Source organism: Bubalus bubalis, chromosome 15 (genome assembly GCF_019923935.1).
Source record: "Bubalus bubalis isolate 160015118507 breed Murrah chromosome 15, NDDB_SH_1, whole genome shotgun sequence".
NCBI lineage: Eukaryota > Metazoa > Chordata > Mammalia > Artiodactyla > Bovidae > Bubalus > Bubalus bubalis.
In genome coordinates this window covers 19,407,062-19,424,807 of record NC_059171.1, presented here as the reverse complement: position 1 = coordinate 19,424,807, position 17,746 = coordinate 19,407,062, and the positions used below count along the sequence as shown (strand labels likewise).

The 17,746-nt window shown below is 43.3% G+C and overlaps 1 protein-coding gene and 1 long non-coding RNA gene across 8 annotated transcripts in view; one reads left to right on the top strand and one right to left on the bottom strand.

Annotated features, from left to right (window-relative positions):
* Positions 1-14,756, bottom strand: part of GRHL2 (grainyhead like transcription factor 2) — a 172,633-nt gene extending 157,877 nt beyond the window's left edge. For 2 of the 6 annotated variants that reach the window (XM_025264781.3, XM_025264783.3), the window contains exon 1: positions 13,671-14,754. In XM_025264781.3, the coding sequence (XP_025120566.1) occupies positions 13,671-13,912 (242 nt within the window). In that variant the 5' untranslated portion in view covers positions 13,913-14,754. Of the gene's footprint in view, positions 1-13,410; positions 13,583-13,670 lie in introns of those variants that run through there. The other 4 variants (XM_044928576.2, XM_044928575.2, XM_025264785.3 and 1 more) reach the window with 4 other exon arrangements.
* LOC112579066 overlaps positions 13,479-17,746 on the top strand; it is a 43,399-nt gene continuing 39,131 nt past the window's right edge. For both annotated transcript variants that reach the window (XR_003103452.3, XR_003103451.3), the window contains exon 1: positions 13,479-13,609. This is a non-coding gene — a long non-coding RNA (uncharacterized LOC112579066). The remainder of the gene's footprint in view (positions 13,610-17,746) is intronic.

The following is a 17,746-nucleotide window of genomic DNA, read 5'->3' as shown; positions in this document are numbered from 1 at the left end:
GTGGGTTGCCATTTCCTTCTCCAAGGGATCTTCCCAATCCAGGAATCAAACCCACAACTCGTCAACCTCAGACTGGCAGGCAGATTCTTTACCACAGAGCTGCTAGGGAATCCCATATGAAGTGTCAGGGCCCAGGAATTATGAATGGCTTCTCTTCTCTGTACCTTTCTCTAGTTTTCAGGTTTTTTTACTTGTGAACTTATATTATCTTCATAATCATAAAAAAAGGCCTCAAGATATGATGCTTTAAAAAGAAAACACACTACAAATACAAAACTGTACCATAAAATAGTTGCAGCAAAAGTCAGCCTGCACCATAGCATTGAAAGCAGTGAGGTAGGCCATTCAGAAATGCTTCAAACAGTGATTTAAAAAATAATCCATTAAATACTAAGTACAATAAAAAAGAAGTCTGAGAACCATAAAAACATTATAATGTCTTCCATAGTCCAGGAATATCTGGCACAAAAATAGTAAAATCTGGTTAGTCCTGAAAGCTCAGCATAGCATGTTCAATTCGGTTCACCTGGCTAACCATGGGTTATGCTGCAAGAGGAAAATTCCCCGTTTGCAATTAAATGTGTCCTGGGTATTGACCACACAGGCATTTTATTGTTTAAGAAGGACCAGGAAACCAAAAAATAGCATGTGTGTGGGTCATTTAAATGAGGAAAAGAGAAGAAAAACAGCTACAACCACCGGTCAATTCAACTTCAGGATACTAGAAATGATAAATGAACTGTGTCCCAAGATTTGTGGGCAAGCTTAACAAGCAAATTTGTGGTTTTGTGTGGCTGAATACAAACCTCACCTTTTAGGATGTTTACTGAAAACTGAAGATAAACACAGGATAAAAAAGTAGCCTTTCTTTATCTCCCTCTCACAAGACCTACAAGGATGTGCACCTTTAGACTTCCAACGTCCAAAGAAGATAATGATTTTGAAAATGTAAGGTACGGTATTTAAGACCTGATGAATTTCTGCAATATGAGAAGAAAAGTATGGGCAAGGGGAAGCCAGGCTGGGGTGGGAGAGAAAGGAACAACTGCATATTTCTCTGTGGAATCCACAACCAAGAAGTATATATCTTAGAGTTCCTGTGTCATAAACCATGTTGATTCCCACAAGCTAAGGTTGCTTAGGTTTTGTTCACGAAGGCAAAGTTTCTTAACACGTTTTTTTAAACCTCACCCTTTCCAATCCCCACTCCCCACCACCACCCCACCACCCCTGCTTTTTTCCTGACACATTTTTGGCAACTTGAGTGATTCTGTGAGGCCACTTTCTCCCTCAAGTTCACCTCGTGTACTTTTTGTTCCCTGCTGTGGATGCTCCTTGGACATGTTAAGTAAATAACTTCACATTTGCGACAAAACCACCCTGAAAGACGCCTGCAGGAAATCCAGTGATGCAATCTCTCCACAGCTTAACTAACAGACTCCAGCTCGCGTCTGGCATGATCTATGAACCAGCTTGTAGAAGCAGGTAGATGAGTCACAGGCTGGGCCCTCCAGGGAAAAGCAAGCCTATGTTATGGAAAAAATAAGTAGCTGTTAAAAAAAAAATTAATAAAAACTCAACCGTGCCTACATCTACCTTTTGTTTTCAAAGGAAGTCATATTCCAGGTTCTCTTTATTCCTGCAAAAGATTAAACACAACTGGACCCACCACCGAGTCGCTCCCAAGAACACGCACTCAGGTGAGGTCTGAGAAGGCCTGGAAGGCGGCCCCGCCTACAGAGAATTTTCTCCAAGGGAAACTGCGCAGGCGCGCAGGCAGCCTACTGAGTAGATGAAAACGTTTCTCTTCTGCTTAGTCACCCTCGACCCCCCCAGCTCCAAGTTACACAGAGGCTGGAAACTCCCACACCTATTTGTGCTGTTTTGAAAAATAGTTGGACTTGATAATTGGGCCAACCCAAAGAGACAGGGTTGTTGAGACCAACCCAAAAGTGTCCAGGTGAGTGAGGCATAGTGCAAAAGACACACGTGGTGTTCCAGCAGTGATGAGTAGAATGGCATGCTTGGATAGGAGTGAGGGAGCGGATGAATTCTACCTGGAACAACTAAGCAAGCTGACTCTCTCTCCCCTTTTATTTAGGGTACGTGTGTGCTATTTTTACACATCTGCATGGCCCAATGACTATTCTTTAGAAAGAACCTTTAAATGGTTCTCTTTAATTACAAAAACAGTACAAGCTCACTTCTGCAAACTAGAAAAGTACAGAGAAGCACAAATAAGACACGGAAGTGTCTGTAATTTCTCCATGCAGAGAGCAAACTACTGTTAACCTATTGTGGCTGTATTACTATAGTTTTTTGTTTTCTATCCCTGTAAACATTCTAACATAATACACCATGACATTTTTTTCCCTGTTATTAAAGATTTTTCCATAATATGATTTATAATGCTTGCAGAGTTCTCCATCATCTCACTGAACAGTGATTTACCAGAGGATTTAAACCAATCCTCTGTAGCTGGACACTTAGAGCTTTCCTGATTTTTCAGGAAAATATTTCTTTTTATATATTTCTACAATTAATATCTTTGATTACTTCTTCAAAATAAAGCCCTAAAACTGAAGTTCATATGTCAAAAGATAGGCCCATTTCAACCACTTTAACCAAACTGTCTTCCAGAAAGTTTGTCATAATTCATAATCCTAGAAATGTATTTTACTCAAACCCAATTTTGTTAATCTTGGCCCATTTGACAGGGAAACCTCGAGCTTCCCTGTTTTATCATCTGTACTTCTTGGATTATTAATAAACTAAATAGTATTTCATCTGCTTATTAACTACTTGTAGCTTTTGTGAACTGTCTACTCATGGTTATGGACCATATTTCCATTGTGACATGTGTCCTTTTGAAAAATGTTTTCAAAACTATGTATAAGATAGACATAGTTTTAAAACTAGCCACCAAGATGCCAAAGCAGCTAAAAACCATGGTCTGCACAAGAAGCATAAATGTATTTACAGGGCTTTATAACCTATCAGAAGTCCTCCACCCTGAGAACCTTCCAGGGCCTATAGTCCATTTTGTCTAGGTACCAATACTGGCTTCAGAGAAAATGAACTTCAGAGACTTTTAAATCTTAGAACACAATAGAATACCAGAAAAGGAGATTTTATTCCTGACCTAAACAAATAGTCATTTGTGTGCCCTGGAGTGAAATAATATATTGTCTTATAATCGAGGAGAAACTGCAGGTGCTATTCTTGTCCTTATATTATTTAATACCTCTTCTGAACTCTTATCAAACCACTGGTTTGGCAATCTGGTTGACAATGGGTTTCCCTGAATTATGTCTTATTAAGAGGAGGAGGAATCAGGAAGTTGGGGGGGGAGTAGGGGGAGGAGGGGTGAGGGAGGAGGACGATGGGGAGGAGAGGAAAGGGCAGGAAGAGCAAAGAGGAGAACCCTTTGTCCTTTTTGCTGCTGTTTGCAATTTAATAAATTTTATTCAGTGTCCCGTGCATTCCAACATTACCTCTCACTCCACGAGCCTGCGCAGAATACACCACTTCCTGGGCGCTCTCTGGCAAGAGAGTTCTTTGAGAAACTACCAGCGCTTTTTATCTGATTTTCTTGTACCTTTATCTACCAGCCCAGTGAGGCTGTTCAGGGATCCACTCGGTAAACCATTGATCTCACAGCCTAGCTGCCCTTCTGAATTCCGCGTGGCCCTCTGAATTTCTCCTGCCTGCCAGAAGTCTGTTTGTCATCTTAAACCACCTTTTATTTTGCTAAAATAAAATGATTGAGTGGGGGAGGGCATGGGAACAGAAGCAGGTCCCACTGTGCTGGGTCCTCTCCTATCTTGTTAACATCATCTTTCTGTGAGCTGCCAGCAGCCCAGACCCCTCTGGAAGGGAAAAAATGAAACTCGCAGAATGTTGGAGTAAGTGATTATCCTCAGAGATCATTTAGTTCCACTTCATTTTACAGGTGAAAAATAATGAAAGAAGAACCCTCTGATCTTATGTTAATTATCTTACTGGCAATACAGGAAAGAGGCTAAAGCTACCTTTGTTCCTTGCTTCTTTGAAAAGTTAGATCCAAGAAGTACAGAAAGCAGTTATTTTCTGAGGCTCACTGAACTGAGAACCAAAACCAATGATTTGGGGTGAGTGTGGGAAGGAAAGTGTTCTAGCAGAAACACTGTTGAAATCTTAACCGGGTATTTCCTACAGTCATGTTCATATTTTAATAGGCAATGCCTCCCCTGTTCTCAATCTCCCTACCCATAAAAGCAGTGTATTTTTTAATCAAAACCTCAGATTTTCAATTCATACAACACTGGTGTGCAACACTCAAGAAAGAATTAAGGCATTTTTATCTCCAAACCAAACTTTTAGCTCCAAATCCTACACTTGGGTACTCATAGACCTGGAAGGTTCATCCTAGAAGGTCTGGAAGGTTCACTTGTAAGATCTGGAAGGTTCACCCTAGATCTCAGATTCAAGGCGTCAAGTAAGAATCAGTTGCCCAGGAAGACAAACAGCACTTGGTCATCTTCTCCTAGACCCCAGCTCTGCAGGCTGAGCCAAGCAACTCTCTCATCTACTGAGAAAAGCCTGCAGCTCAATAGCGGCTGAAGCACAGTTTCTTTCCGTTTCTTTTTTCCTCCTCTCTTTTCTCCATTCTTCTCCCCTTCACTTCAACCTTTCCCCTTTTTCTAAAATCTTGATCTAAACTCAGGAGTCTTAAAAAAAGAGACTCTGGGGGAGTAGGGTTGTTATACATATACATTCAGCGTTGGGAAGACAGGCGGGCACCAAAATAAAAAGAAGCAACAGGCGAATCTTGCTTTCCTTTTCTGCTCCGGAGGGTGTCTGCATTCACACTTGTAAAGGAAGCATTTCCTTGGGAGTGAATGTGAAGTCAGATCACTTTAAAAGTGCACCCCACAAAGTTCACTGCCCTGTTCATTACAAAGTAAAATAAAGGCTCTTTATCGCCACAGGCAGCGATGGCTTTCTGCTGAATGCCCATTTCAAATACATGGTCAATCTCCATAACCCCGACAGATTGTCAAAATGTACATCAAAATCCGCTGAAATGCACCAGCTTTTTTAGTGCCTTCCATAGCACTCAAAAAATGTTTGTTTGGTGGGTATTTTAAGTAACAAATCAAAATACACTGTTTTTAAAAATAATATTACTTTAAATCTGTTACTCCCCAGAATACATCAAGCTAAAACACTTAATTCTCTTCCCAATATAAACGGGGGTGGGATGTGGGGGTAAATCCCCAAGGTAGTACTTTCTGTTTCTATCCAACCTGCCCCTTTATAGTCCAGTCCTTTTTACCATAGACCATTAAAAGACATGGCACAAAATGTAATTTTCTGGTGATGGATGGATATAGGATGGATGGATGGACGGATAAATAAATAAAATGGAACTAAGGACTACTTTAGTGGATGGAAATACACAGGGCACATGGAGGGTAGAATGAACCTGAATTTTGGAGGCCTAAATTTGAAGACTTGTGAAGCTGTCTGAAGGACTCCTAGGTATATGTTGTTGTTACTAAGCAACCCACTCATCCTCGTGGCCCGAAGCAGAAATTCCTATTCAGCCTGTTGCTGCTCGCTAAGGAATTTTTCCTGGACACGTTTGCCAAACCAATCACTACCCTATTTCAGCTTAGACCTAATGTTTTTATAATTGAGCAGGAATCCTTGAATACCTTTTGAAAAGGAAGAGTGTACACACCCCAAAGTGAATGGCAGGGATCATGAGTGAGGACTCTAGGGCAAGGCTTGCCTTAAACTAAGAAGAAGTTAAAAGTAAACATTTCCCAAGGTTAAACTCAGTTGACTTGAACTAGATAGGGTGGCATCATCTACAGCCTTCATCTTAACTCTTGGCTCAGGTAACAGGGATGGTCTGCTGATGCTTACAAGGCTAAAAGAACACAGCAAAGTTCACTGACTAAAGGAATGTCTAAAATCAGATTCATATTTATCTCTCTGCACAGAAGATATGCATGTGTAAATTCCTATCAAGTAATATAGGAGGAAAAAAAAAATCAGGAAAGTGGCATCAGGAGACAGACCAAGAAGCGAAGGAAGGGAGAGAAGGAGGGAAAAATGGGGGAAAAAATATTGTGTCAGACTCAGGATGAAATAAGAGGGAAAATACTATTTAACCAAATTGTCAATTTTTTAACCTGAAATGTATGCCTAGTTGTATCAAAGTCACAGAGAGGAACCAAAGCATTTGTATGAGTTACCTAAGATTTTTTAACAACTAGTTTTAATAACCTAACATCAAAATAATAATCTTGTTTAAAGTATCTGTAGATTTTAAACAAATACTTCGTGGGGTTCTTTGATCGTGTTTTTGCATAAATGTTTCTATGTATGTTTTTGACTTACTTGGCTATCTGTCTAAATTCTCTTTTTGATTTTGCAGAATATAGTACAAATTGCTAGATACAACTCTTCAGCACTGCTCTAGCACTGACTTTTAATCCTCCTTTAAATCAGATGGCACTGGGTGCATTTGAGTGACCTAGTCTCTGCAGTCAGTTTAAAATAGGATCTAATAACAGATCAACAGAGGGCCTAGTGCCATCTTATCAAGGTAATACTTAAAGCTACCATCTTAAAGCAGCCTACTTAAATACTTAAAGCAGCCCTAGAAATGAAACTGCAACCACCATCCCATTAAATATTTCACCAAGGACCAACATCAGATCATACAGATCAGAACTTGTTATCTTTGACTTTGTGCTATAAAACAGAACCTAATTTTAACGAAATAACTGTGCCCAGAAAAATGAACACCAATTTTATGCTGTAATGTGAAATTATGGAAGGATGAGGTTGGCCTTCTAACTCCAACTCAGCTCCCTAGTGAGTGGGATCCAGCCTAAAATCTGAGCTTGACCTTTTAGCTCTGGGCCTGGCAGAAGCCCCCGTGGGGTGACATCACTCCAAATCAGGTGTTTAGCAGATCTGGAAATGTATGACCTGTCAAAAGGGTCCCATTCTTCCACAAGGGACCATTCAGCAAAACAATGAAAGTAAATGACATTGAGAGAAGGCCTAAGAACTCTTAATGAAGAACTCTTAGAAAAGAGAAAGAAAGAGAAGTCACTCAGCCATGTCCAACTCTGCGACCCCATGGACTGTAGCCTACACAGGCTCCTCCGGCCATGGGATTTTCCAGGCAAGAATACTGGAGTGGGTTGCCATTTCCTTCTCCAAAAAACTCTTAAACCCAAGTTAAAATGTTAGAAGCTAATCATTTAGAAGCAGTAATACTGAAGGTAAAACAAAGCCCACAGACTTCATTTCACATAAGCGAATATACACCTGAAAAGTTGCTTATGAATTGAATTTATTATTCACTTAAAGCATTAGTTTGTTAAATAATCCAATGTAGATGCCCTGGCCCCTCTCCCCACAGCTCTGGGGTGGGGCACATGGAATGTAGTTTTACCAAGTGCCTCAGGTGATATTTTTGTAATCAGATGAGTTTGCAGTGATTTAAAGAATTCCTACGGACATTCCTATTACTAAGCACATACATGATTATCTTCAACCTTTTTTCCCCAATCAATCTAGACTTTCGTATTATTGTCTGCTGCTGCTGCTGCAGCTAAGTCACTTCAGTTGTGTCTGACTCTGTGCGACCCCATAGACGGCAGCCCACGAGGTTCCCCCATCCCTGGGATTCTCCAGGCAAGAACACTGGAGTGGGTTGCCATTTCCTTCTCCAATGCAGGGCAGTGAAAAGTGAAAGTGAAGTCGCTCAGTCATGTCCGACTCTTAGCGACCCCATGGATTGCAGCCTACCAGGCTCCTCCGTCCATGGGATTTTCCAGGCAAGAGTACTGGAGTGGGGTGCCATTGCCTTCTCTGTGTATTATTGTCTAGCAGTTTCTTATTTTTCAGGTAGGTTAATTTTGCCTGTATATTGGTTTATTTCACTGAAGATGCAAAACTAAGGAAAGCACACTGTTTGCTGTCTCACTTCAGAACACAGTGGATCCGTCTGTTTTCTGACAGATGCAGGTTTGCAGAAATTGAATGACGGCAAGAGAAAGGGTAAGCCTTATTTTGCTGGAGGTTAATTTAGGGTTGAGACTCCTCTATAGCACAGATGGTAAAGAATCTGCCTGCAATGCAGGAGACCAGGGTTCAGTCCATGGCTCAGGAAGATTCCCTTGAGAAGGAAATGGCAATCCACTCCAGTACTCTTGCCTGGAGAATCCCATGGACAGAGGAGCCTGGCAGGCTACAGTCCAGAGGGTCACAAAGAGTTGGACACAAATAAATGACTAACTCACATACACAATTTAGGGTTGAGATAGCCAGGAAGGGTGGCAGCTTAAAATAAGAGGTTTAGACAGGAATGTCAGAGCAATACCATGCAGGTCCCTCTCCTTCAGTTCTAATTCCCCAGGGTCATCCAGAATGTGTACATTTTTTTCATCCCTAAATTAAGACATGTGCAAGATTTAATCCATTGCAGGGAAGATGAACACTGGACTCTAGCCATTAAACTAGTGATATCTGAGGAAAGAAACAAGACTGATGCTATTGGCTAATTCTTTATTTACTACCCTCTTGACTGCCAAGACCATTTATAAGTATAGTGTTGTCTGGTTTTGAGTGTACAAGTGTCTGGACTATTAAGTAGGGAGTTGATTATGTTAGTTGACTTAATGGGACCGCTGTCTGTCTACATCTCTGATTCACCCACACTGGGCTCCTTTCTGATCTAGAATATGCTAAGCACTCTCCTACCTCAGGGCCTTTGCACTTGCTCTCCCATCTGCCTATAACACTCTTATCCCAAGTATCTTCAGTGCTTGAGCCCTCACTTCAGCCATCTGATCAAAAGTCATCTCATCAGAAAGGCCATGCCTGACTACCTTATTTAACATAATTCCCATTATTTTCATCCCTTTAGCCTGCTTTGCTTTCCTTTGTAGCATTAATCATCGTCTAACTTGTTATATATTTACTTCTTGATAGATTTCCTCTGTTTCCTGGCACTACAATGCTAGCACCATGATGGCAGGGAGTTTGTTCTATTTGCTAATGAATCTCAATGCCAGGATCAATGGCATTGTTCAGTATATAGTGGCACTCAAGATATATTTGTTGAATAAATGAATGGGTATTTTTAGTGCTTTGAGGAAGATATGGTTAACTTGGTGTTTGTGATTTTAAAAGATATTTTAGGGAATTCCCTCGAAATCCAGTGGTTAGGACTCTGCATTGTCACTGCCCTTGCCCAGGTTCTATCCCTAGTCAGGGAACTAAGATCCTGCAAGTCCTGTGGCATGGTCAAAAAAAAAAGTCTATAGCCAAATAGAAACATATACATTTATAAAACCAAAGAGTCAGTCAGTCAGTCAGTTCAGTTGCTCAGTCGTGTCCGACTCTTTGCGACCCCATGAATCGCAGCACACCAGGCCTCCCTGTCCATCACCAACTCCCGGAGTTCACTCAAACTCATGTCCATCAAGTCAGTGATGCCATCCAGCCGTCTCATCCTCTGTCGTCCCCTTCTCCTCCTGCCCCCAACCCCTCCCAGCATCAGAGTCTTTTCCAATGAGTCAACTCTTCGCATGAGGTGGCCAAAGTACTGGAGTTTCAGCTTCAGCATCATTCCTTCCAAAGAAATCCCAGGGCTCATCTCCTTCAGAATGGACTGGTTGGATCTCCTTGCAGTCCAAGGGACTCGCAGGAGTCTTCTCCAACACCACAGTTCAAAAGCATCAATTCTTCGGCGCTCAGCCTTCTTCACAGTCCAACTCTCACATCCATATATGACCACTGGAAAAACCATAGCCTTGACTAGACGGACCTTTGTTGGCAAAGTAATGTCTCTGCTTTTCAATATGCTATCTAGGTAGAAAGCTTAATTAAAATGTTTCACCCCATTAATTGAAAGATTACCCACCCACATAAGGCATCTATAAATTTGTTTATTTTTCTTTATAGAATTATGGCTGGACTCCCTAGATAAACTGCACCGAATGACTGAAGGTAATTGCCCTAAGGCTAAAGTAGGGTGGATAGAGAGAAGGGGGACTTTTATAATATCTGTTCAAGTCTCATCTTCTGCTGGATTGTGAAAGTCCCTTGAGGACATAGCCCACATTATGTATCTTTTTATTCTCCTATATACTTATCTGAATGTGTTGCAAATGGTAAGTAATCAGAAAACACATATAGGTAATGAAAAACACCTGTGGGTTTCAAATAAATCATATATATTCTGAATATTTTGGCAGTAATGTAAGAGTTTCTAAATCCGTCACTCTGCTGCTAGAACATACATGCTTGTTGACAAAGACCATAAATCTTCATAAAATGTTAGAAAGGGGGAGTAGAAAAATTTTAAATATGTACAAAGACAAACTGTCCTAAAAATACTTTGTTTTAAATAGCGATAGCATCAACATTGCAGAACATAAAAAGTAGATCGTTTGCATCTGAAAAGTTCACAGCTATAAAAAAGATGATGCTACTTCAGTCCAGACTTGCTGACTGAAATTATCTTCCTGTGCTATCCAAAAGCTTACCTACTCTTTGATGGGTTTATAGAAAGGAAAAAAAAAAAAAACCTGTGTGTATTCTTTTAGGTTAGTTCCAGAAAATGTAGACAGGCCTCCTACACAGATTTACTGTGAAGCTGATCAAGTTCAAGCTTCAGGATCCCCATTTGTTCTGGCAGGAAACACCAGAAAACAGGCTCATGTGTGTGGGTTTTTGTTTTTTTTTTTTCTTTTGAGATCTCACCCCTACTCCACCTAACACACACAATTGCATAAGCTTCAAGCTCATAAAAACCTGGACTCATCCTGACAGCCCTCCATTAGAATATTAACTTTAAGAAAACTAGGCTAGAATCTGCAAAAACGATCCCAAAATAATTTTTTAATGTCAAGCATTTTTCCATAGTCCCAGCAAAGAGAAGTGAATGGGGTTCAACAATCTCTTTGGGGTATTGTTAGTATTTCTTTTCCCCGAAAACAAAATGAAGTCTTGGAAACCATGACTAGATAAAAGTTACTTTCATTAAATGTAAGTATACATAACCCTAGTTTTATCCATAGAAATTTGGTAATGTATCACAGTGAACTAGATTGCTAGTGTTCTGAACTTATTATTTCTTTAAATTTATTTTTAATTGACATATAATTCACAGTCGACATGGTATTAGTTTCAAGCACACAACACAGTGATTTGATGTCTATATACTGCACACTCAGTGGCTAAGTTGTATCTTTGCTACTCCATGGGCTGTGGAGCCTACCCATCAGGCTCCTCTGTCCATAGAATTTTACAGGCAAGAAAATTGGAGTGGGTTGCCATTTCCTGCTTCAGAAGATCTTCCCTACCTAGGGATTGAACCCATGTCTCCTGAGTCTCCTGCATTGGCACATGGACTCTACCACTGAGCCACCTGGGAAGCCTGTGGACATTATCCGCACAATAAATGCAGTTACTGTTCCTCACCAAAGTTAACACAACGTTATTGACTATATTAGAACTTATCTTCAATACTAAATAAATTATCTTTATTGGTGCTAAGTACAACCGGTTAAAATATAAGCCCATCTGATTTCACCCTAAATTCGAGTCCCGTTGTATCACAAAATGAAGGGGTGCGACCAACGTTATATGATTTACTTAAGGAATTACAGTAAGTCTTATTCACTAGTTTTGCGACCATTTTTGACAAGAGGAAAACAAACCAAAAAAAAAAAAAAAAAAAAAAACAACCCTGCTGCCATATCGGCTTTTGGTTACTAAAGTTTTCAAACTCGGAGTAGTGAGTTCTTAAAGGTTAGAGAGAATTTAGGGGGAAGAAACAAGGATACACTCAATCACTGCCCCAGTCCTACCCTTCTCTCGCCCTCTTCTCGTCGTTTGCAACCAGGTCCATCCCTCAGGTGTATATAGTCGCGGTAGCTAATTTTTCACTAATGAGTAAAGTGGTACTAATACCTAATTTTTTAAAAATATGCTAGCCTGTGATGTTAACTACGCCTACCCTACCCGGGGCTTAACTTTAGGGACAGTCCCCTCCATCTCTCGATAGGTCCGCGGGGCATTCGCGCTCCCCGCCTCAAGGTCCCTCAATCCGAGAAGGTCCAGGGCCACCTGGCCAGGAGAGGCGCCCTGAGAAAGGTCTCCTTGGGTTGGCCACAGCGCCAAGATAAAGCTACCGGGCAAGGCGGGAAGGTGGCCCCTACGCACTCCAATAGGACGCAGCCCGTTCCCAGCCGGGGACGCGCCCGACAGGAGGGGGAAGGGAGTGTCGCCACCGAATCCCAGGGAAGGCCGCGGGACCCACCTCCGGCTCCCCCTCGCTCCCGCCCTCGGCCCCACCTCCCCCAGCCTGCACAAAGCCGGCGCGGAGGCGGGGGCCAGGCCTGCTGGGAGGCCGCCCGGACGAGACTGGACCGGGGCCCGGCGCCCCGCGGCTCCGGCCGCCGTGCCCCGGCGCGTCTCCTGTTCCAGTCCCGGACGGGGCGGACGCGCCCCCCGGCTGGCCTTAGGAGGCGCGGGAAGCCGGGCTCCCCGCCTTTTCAGGCGACAGTCCCCCAGGGAGGCCAGGCGCACTCGCGCCGTCCCGCTAGCCACGCCCGAGGTGGCGGGCTCCAGCGCGCGGCGCCCGGGCCGTCGGGGCGGCGGAGGCCGGCCGGGCGCTGGGGTGACTCCCTAAGTCGCACGCGCCCCTTCGCGCCCAACCGTGGCACAAACTCTGGCCTCAAATCGATCCCCCTCATTTCCGAAAGGCCCCCGTCCTCCGGCACCTGCGTAAGGTGGCCAAACAATGCGGGGGCGGGCAGGAGGGGCGGGGAGGCCCGGGGACGGGGGTGGGTTCGGCGCCCCTGGCCCCCGAGATCCCGGCCTGCCGGCGCCTGGCCTCCCGTCGGGGGCGCACACACGCACACCGTCCGACCCGGTGCGGGAAGATGGCCGTTTCTGCTTTCAGGATAAAGGCTCTTTGTTGCGCTCACACAAAAGCCGCCAAGACCCGCTTTTCCAGCAGGCCCTTTGGGCAAATCGAAGGAACGCAGCTGAATTTTCCAAATGGCCCTCGGAGCCCGAAGCGGTGGGAGCAACTAAAAGAGAGGGGGAATAAGAGGCCTCCCGCCCTCTTCTACCGAAACCTCTGCCAATATCCAAGGATTCGTCCTGGGAGACCGGGGCTGAGATCATTCGTAAAGGGAGGAAGGAAAGAGGAAAACCTACTTTTACTATCAAGGCCCAAAGGGGATATTAAACATTCACATTCTTTCAGGGTTTCTCCCCTTAACCAGGGTAGAAACATAATCTGGAAAAGTCTGGATACACCAAAAAGAAAAAGAAAGAAAAAAAAATACCAACAATAGCAACTTAAAAAAAAAAAAAATAACAAACCAGTTGCCATCAGCCCAAAGTGGTAGTAGCAGCAGCCGGCGCGTGTGATCCACTTACTTGTCCGACTCTTGTGACATGTTTGATCCAATGAACTCGCTCCCCTTTTCCTGGAGCCTCAGCCTCTGGTGAAACTGGACTTTCAAGTCTGTGCAGGTGAAGGTGTGTGAGAGCGCCCGAGATGGCAGAACAAGAGCTACAGGTAATTCTGCTTTTCCGTCCCCCCTCACCACTCTCGCTCGCTCGCCCGCTCGCGCCCTCACCTAGCCGGAAAGGTGGGATAAGGGGGGGGCCCCTCACATGGGGCCCGAGCTCGGAGGCGGCCGGGCGGCGCGGAGTCCCTCCCGAATCGTGGCAATGGGCAGCCACAGAGCAGAAAGTGGCGGACTTGGGCGGCCACAGGTAACTTTCTCGCAAGGAGCTGAATTCTTTCACTAAAGGGTACGAGCCCGAGGGACGAGCTGCGCGGTGATTGGCTGCGGGGCTCCCTCAGGTGCGCTGCCATTGGCAGAGGCGCGCTCAGGTAAGGCCCTTCTCCAAGTGCAGGTAACTCACTCCGAAGTTTACCTGAGTGGAGCGGCGGCACGCTTGCAGCCCAGCGGCGGGCCGTGGGAGCTGAGGGTCGGTGCTTGGAGCAGACTTCGTGCTACGTTTCCCTTCTTCCCGGGGGCCGGCCTGGGGTGAGGGGTCGGGGGACTTTGAAGGAGAGAAGTTAACCAGGAAAAAAAAAAAAAACCAACACCTGCAACCACTAGGGATTGTGGGTCGAACGGAAGGACTAAGGAGAGCTGAACTCGGGTGTCCCAAGCCAACCGGAATCAAATGCGCAGCACAACCACGAGGCTTTTAATACCCACATTAAGAGGACAGTGTTGGACAGTGTCAGAAGAATAAGGGACTGAAGTTTACGTTGTGCTCCGAGGGGGCGAAAAGCGCAAAGATCGCCAAGTCTGTTACGTAATTGCATTTTTAACATTCTTATCCACAACAAACAACATGTCATGTCCCAATGTGTAAAAGATACGGTAGACGGCTAGACTTATAAATAGATAAGCAGACACGACAGCGACTGAACAGCAGCAGCAGCATCCTTTCTTGACCTCGGCGGGTAGGGAGTGGCTGATTTTGATGGGATGAAGAAATTTGGTTGAACAGACACTCAAAGGGCTCAAGCGCACCTCTTCCATCTCAATTCTGCAGCCCAGGATTGCAGAGCTGCAAACGACTGAATCCCTTCCATAAACCTATTGTCATTTGACGTTTCCAGGCAGGCATCAACATTTACATTGTAATTCAATAGAAGCAGCAACTACAAAGGTGCTTTATCCTTCCAGCTTAATATGGTTGCTACGGAAACAATTCAGGATGAAAATGACTTTTTGCAGTTTTGTTGCCCCTGGTTGAGAGCAGCGAATTTGCAAACCTGTAATTTATAACCAATTCTTCCAATGAGTACTTGTGTAAATTCTGACAGTAATCTAGCCCATGCATATTAATTGTAGAAATAAAGAGGGCATGAAACTTTTATCATAATTTATCTCGAGTTATTACTATGTTGGCAGAGATGAAACAACTCCCATTTTAATCTGTATGGATCATATATTTCCTGCACATGACATTATGAGGCAAGGTTTGGTAGCTCCATGTTTCATTCTCAACAAATGAATTTCAGGATTTTTTTCTTTTTAAATACAATATAAGCACACACACTATCTTTTTTAAGATAATACAATACTTTAAGGTAATGCAATACCTACTTTCATGTACCTTCTTAACCTCCTGTCTAGAGGCTACCAAATTCCACTTTTAGCTGTCTATTCTGTCATTACCTTCCTATTTCTAGTAATTTAAGCAGCTATCCCTTGATTTATCAATTTTGATAACAGGTGCTTTGACCACCTCTTGCCTTAGATAAGGACTTAGCTCTTTCAAACCCTGTCCAGTTTCATCTTCCACCATTCTTCCAATGTATCTCTTTCACAGCTTAGGCACAGCAAGTAGTCAGTGAGTGTGCAATACTAGTCACAACAGAACCACCTACTGTACTACGCTTGTTTTCTTATTTTTAAAACAAATTTTTATCTATTTACTTAGTTTGTGATGTTTCCAATCTGATATTTTTTTTCTACAACATGTCTATCAAATGACTGTCACATTTATTTTTCAAATGATCAATCAATCCTACCCCCCACACCCCCAAACATCCCTCCGAAAGTCCACTGCTCTTTTGTCCCAATGGAGATGAGTTCCTCTTTGGACCTGCTACTCAGTTGTCATCTTGGGACAATCCGTCATCTCCAGAGTAAGAGCCCCATTTCTCTGTCCTGTGACTTTTTGCTTGGTTTGCTGCTTTATTTTTTCCATGGCATATGTTCCAGTAGTAGCCCAAGAATGGGTTCAGAAGGCAAAACTTATTCAACTTTCTTTTTTTTCCCCAATTCTTTCTTTTGAAGCAGTTTGACCAAGTGTCAAATTCTAAGTTGAAATTTTTCATTCATAAGTTCATAAAAATTTATCTTTTATCTTTTGGCAGCCAGTGTTGCCATTGAGAATTCTGACGCCATCCTGATTCCCATTCCTTTGTGACCTAGAATTTTTCTTCCTAAAAACTCATAGAATAATCTCTTTATCTCTGATATTCTGAGATTTCATAATTATGTGCCTTGGTTACCTAATATTCTGAAATTTCAGTATATTGGAGGCTTTCATCAAATGTTTGCAAACCTTTGACTGTCGCTTCATACTTAAGAATGAGATCTTAAAACCCCTCTGGAAACTAGACATAGGGGTGGGAGGAAGGGTTCTTGCTCATTGATGGGCTTGCCGTGTGGTGATCGTGTTCAAAGTTCATCTTTCCTTAGGAAGATTCCCAAATATCAGAAATGAGATGTCTTTTCTTCTGGGCTCTTCAGCATCTCAAGAGAAATATCTGCCATCCCTTGACTGAAGGTATGTTCACCTGGCTGCTGGTATTCTCAGAACAGGTCAGAAGAGATCCAGAGCAGCCACTGCTCAGTATGCAGTCTCTGTCTTTCCTGTAGGCGCTTTCCTCCTGCCCTTCTTTCTGCCAGATGCACAAGCCTCTCTCCTCTATTTCCTACTGTCATTGTAATCCCCTGGCTGCAAGAAGTGGGACAGGGGACCTGAGGATCTAACAAGTTCAAACATCTACACTCACTCAGCTCTCAGCCTCTTGCCTCTGTCTCACTTCTGGGATCTTGCGCCCTCTCCTCAGCATCTCTCTCATGACCTCTGGCATCTCCAAGACCCGGCCCAATCTGGTGTTTTATAGAAGAATCTCTTGGGCTGTTTCTATACTGACCTCTAGGATGTCATTAGAGTAGCTTCTGAAGTTCTGTTAAACCAGTTTCCACTCTGCTGTTCATCCCCATCTTCCAGAATTGTGTTGAGATATATCTTTTGCAGATGACTCCACCTCCATCCTCTTTGTCCCTGTGAATTTATCCTCTTACTTTCCTTTACTGTCCTTTTCAGGAGACAATGAACATAAACAAGTATGGGTCAATCTGCTATCTTTAATCTGAAGCCATTTCCAAAACCATCCCAAAACTTTTACCAAACTGTTCCAAATTTGTTTGTGCAAACAAAACTAGAATTTATGAGCAAACCTTGCCTTTTTTTGGTCAATGATGCTCAAGATTCCCTTCTTTCTCGCCAATATCTAACAACTCAGCCTTGACTACATTGCTTAGTATGCCCTGTTTGACTACCCACTGCTATATTGTTTGGTTAGATTCATGAAGGAGAAGATCCTCGTGAACAATTTAAAATCATCAACCATGAAGTTAACTCTGTTACCCAATTGAAGTTTTTTTTTTTTTTAATTTTTCTTTCTTTTTAAACTTTTTATTTTGTATTAACATTGGGGTATTAACAATGTTGTGATAGTTTCAGGTGAACAGTGAAGGGACTCAGCCATACGTATACTATTTATTTATTTACTTATTTTTGACTGTGCTGGGTCTTCATTGCTGCACGGGATTTTCTCTAGTTGCAGGGGTTGGCTGGGGGCTGTCTACTCCTTGTTGCAGTGCTTGGACTTCTCGCTGTGGTGGCTTCTCTTGTGGAGGAACACAGGCTCTAGGGCACACGGGCTTCAGTAATTCCCATGTGTGGGGTCAGTAGCTGCAGCTCCTGGGCTCTGGAGTACAGGCTCAAGTTGCTCGGGCTTAGTTGCTTCAAGGCATGTGGAATCTTCCGAGACCAGGGATCAAACCCATGTCTCGTGCATTGGCAGGCATATTCTTTACAGTGAGCCACCAAGGAAGCCCCAGGTTACCCAATTGTTTTGATTCTGTTGACAAAATAGTTCTAAGTG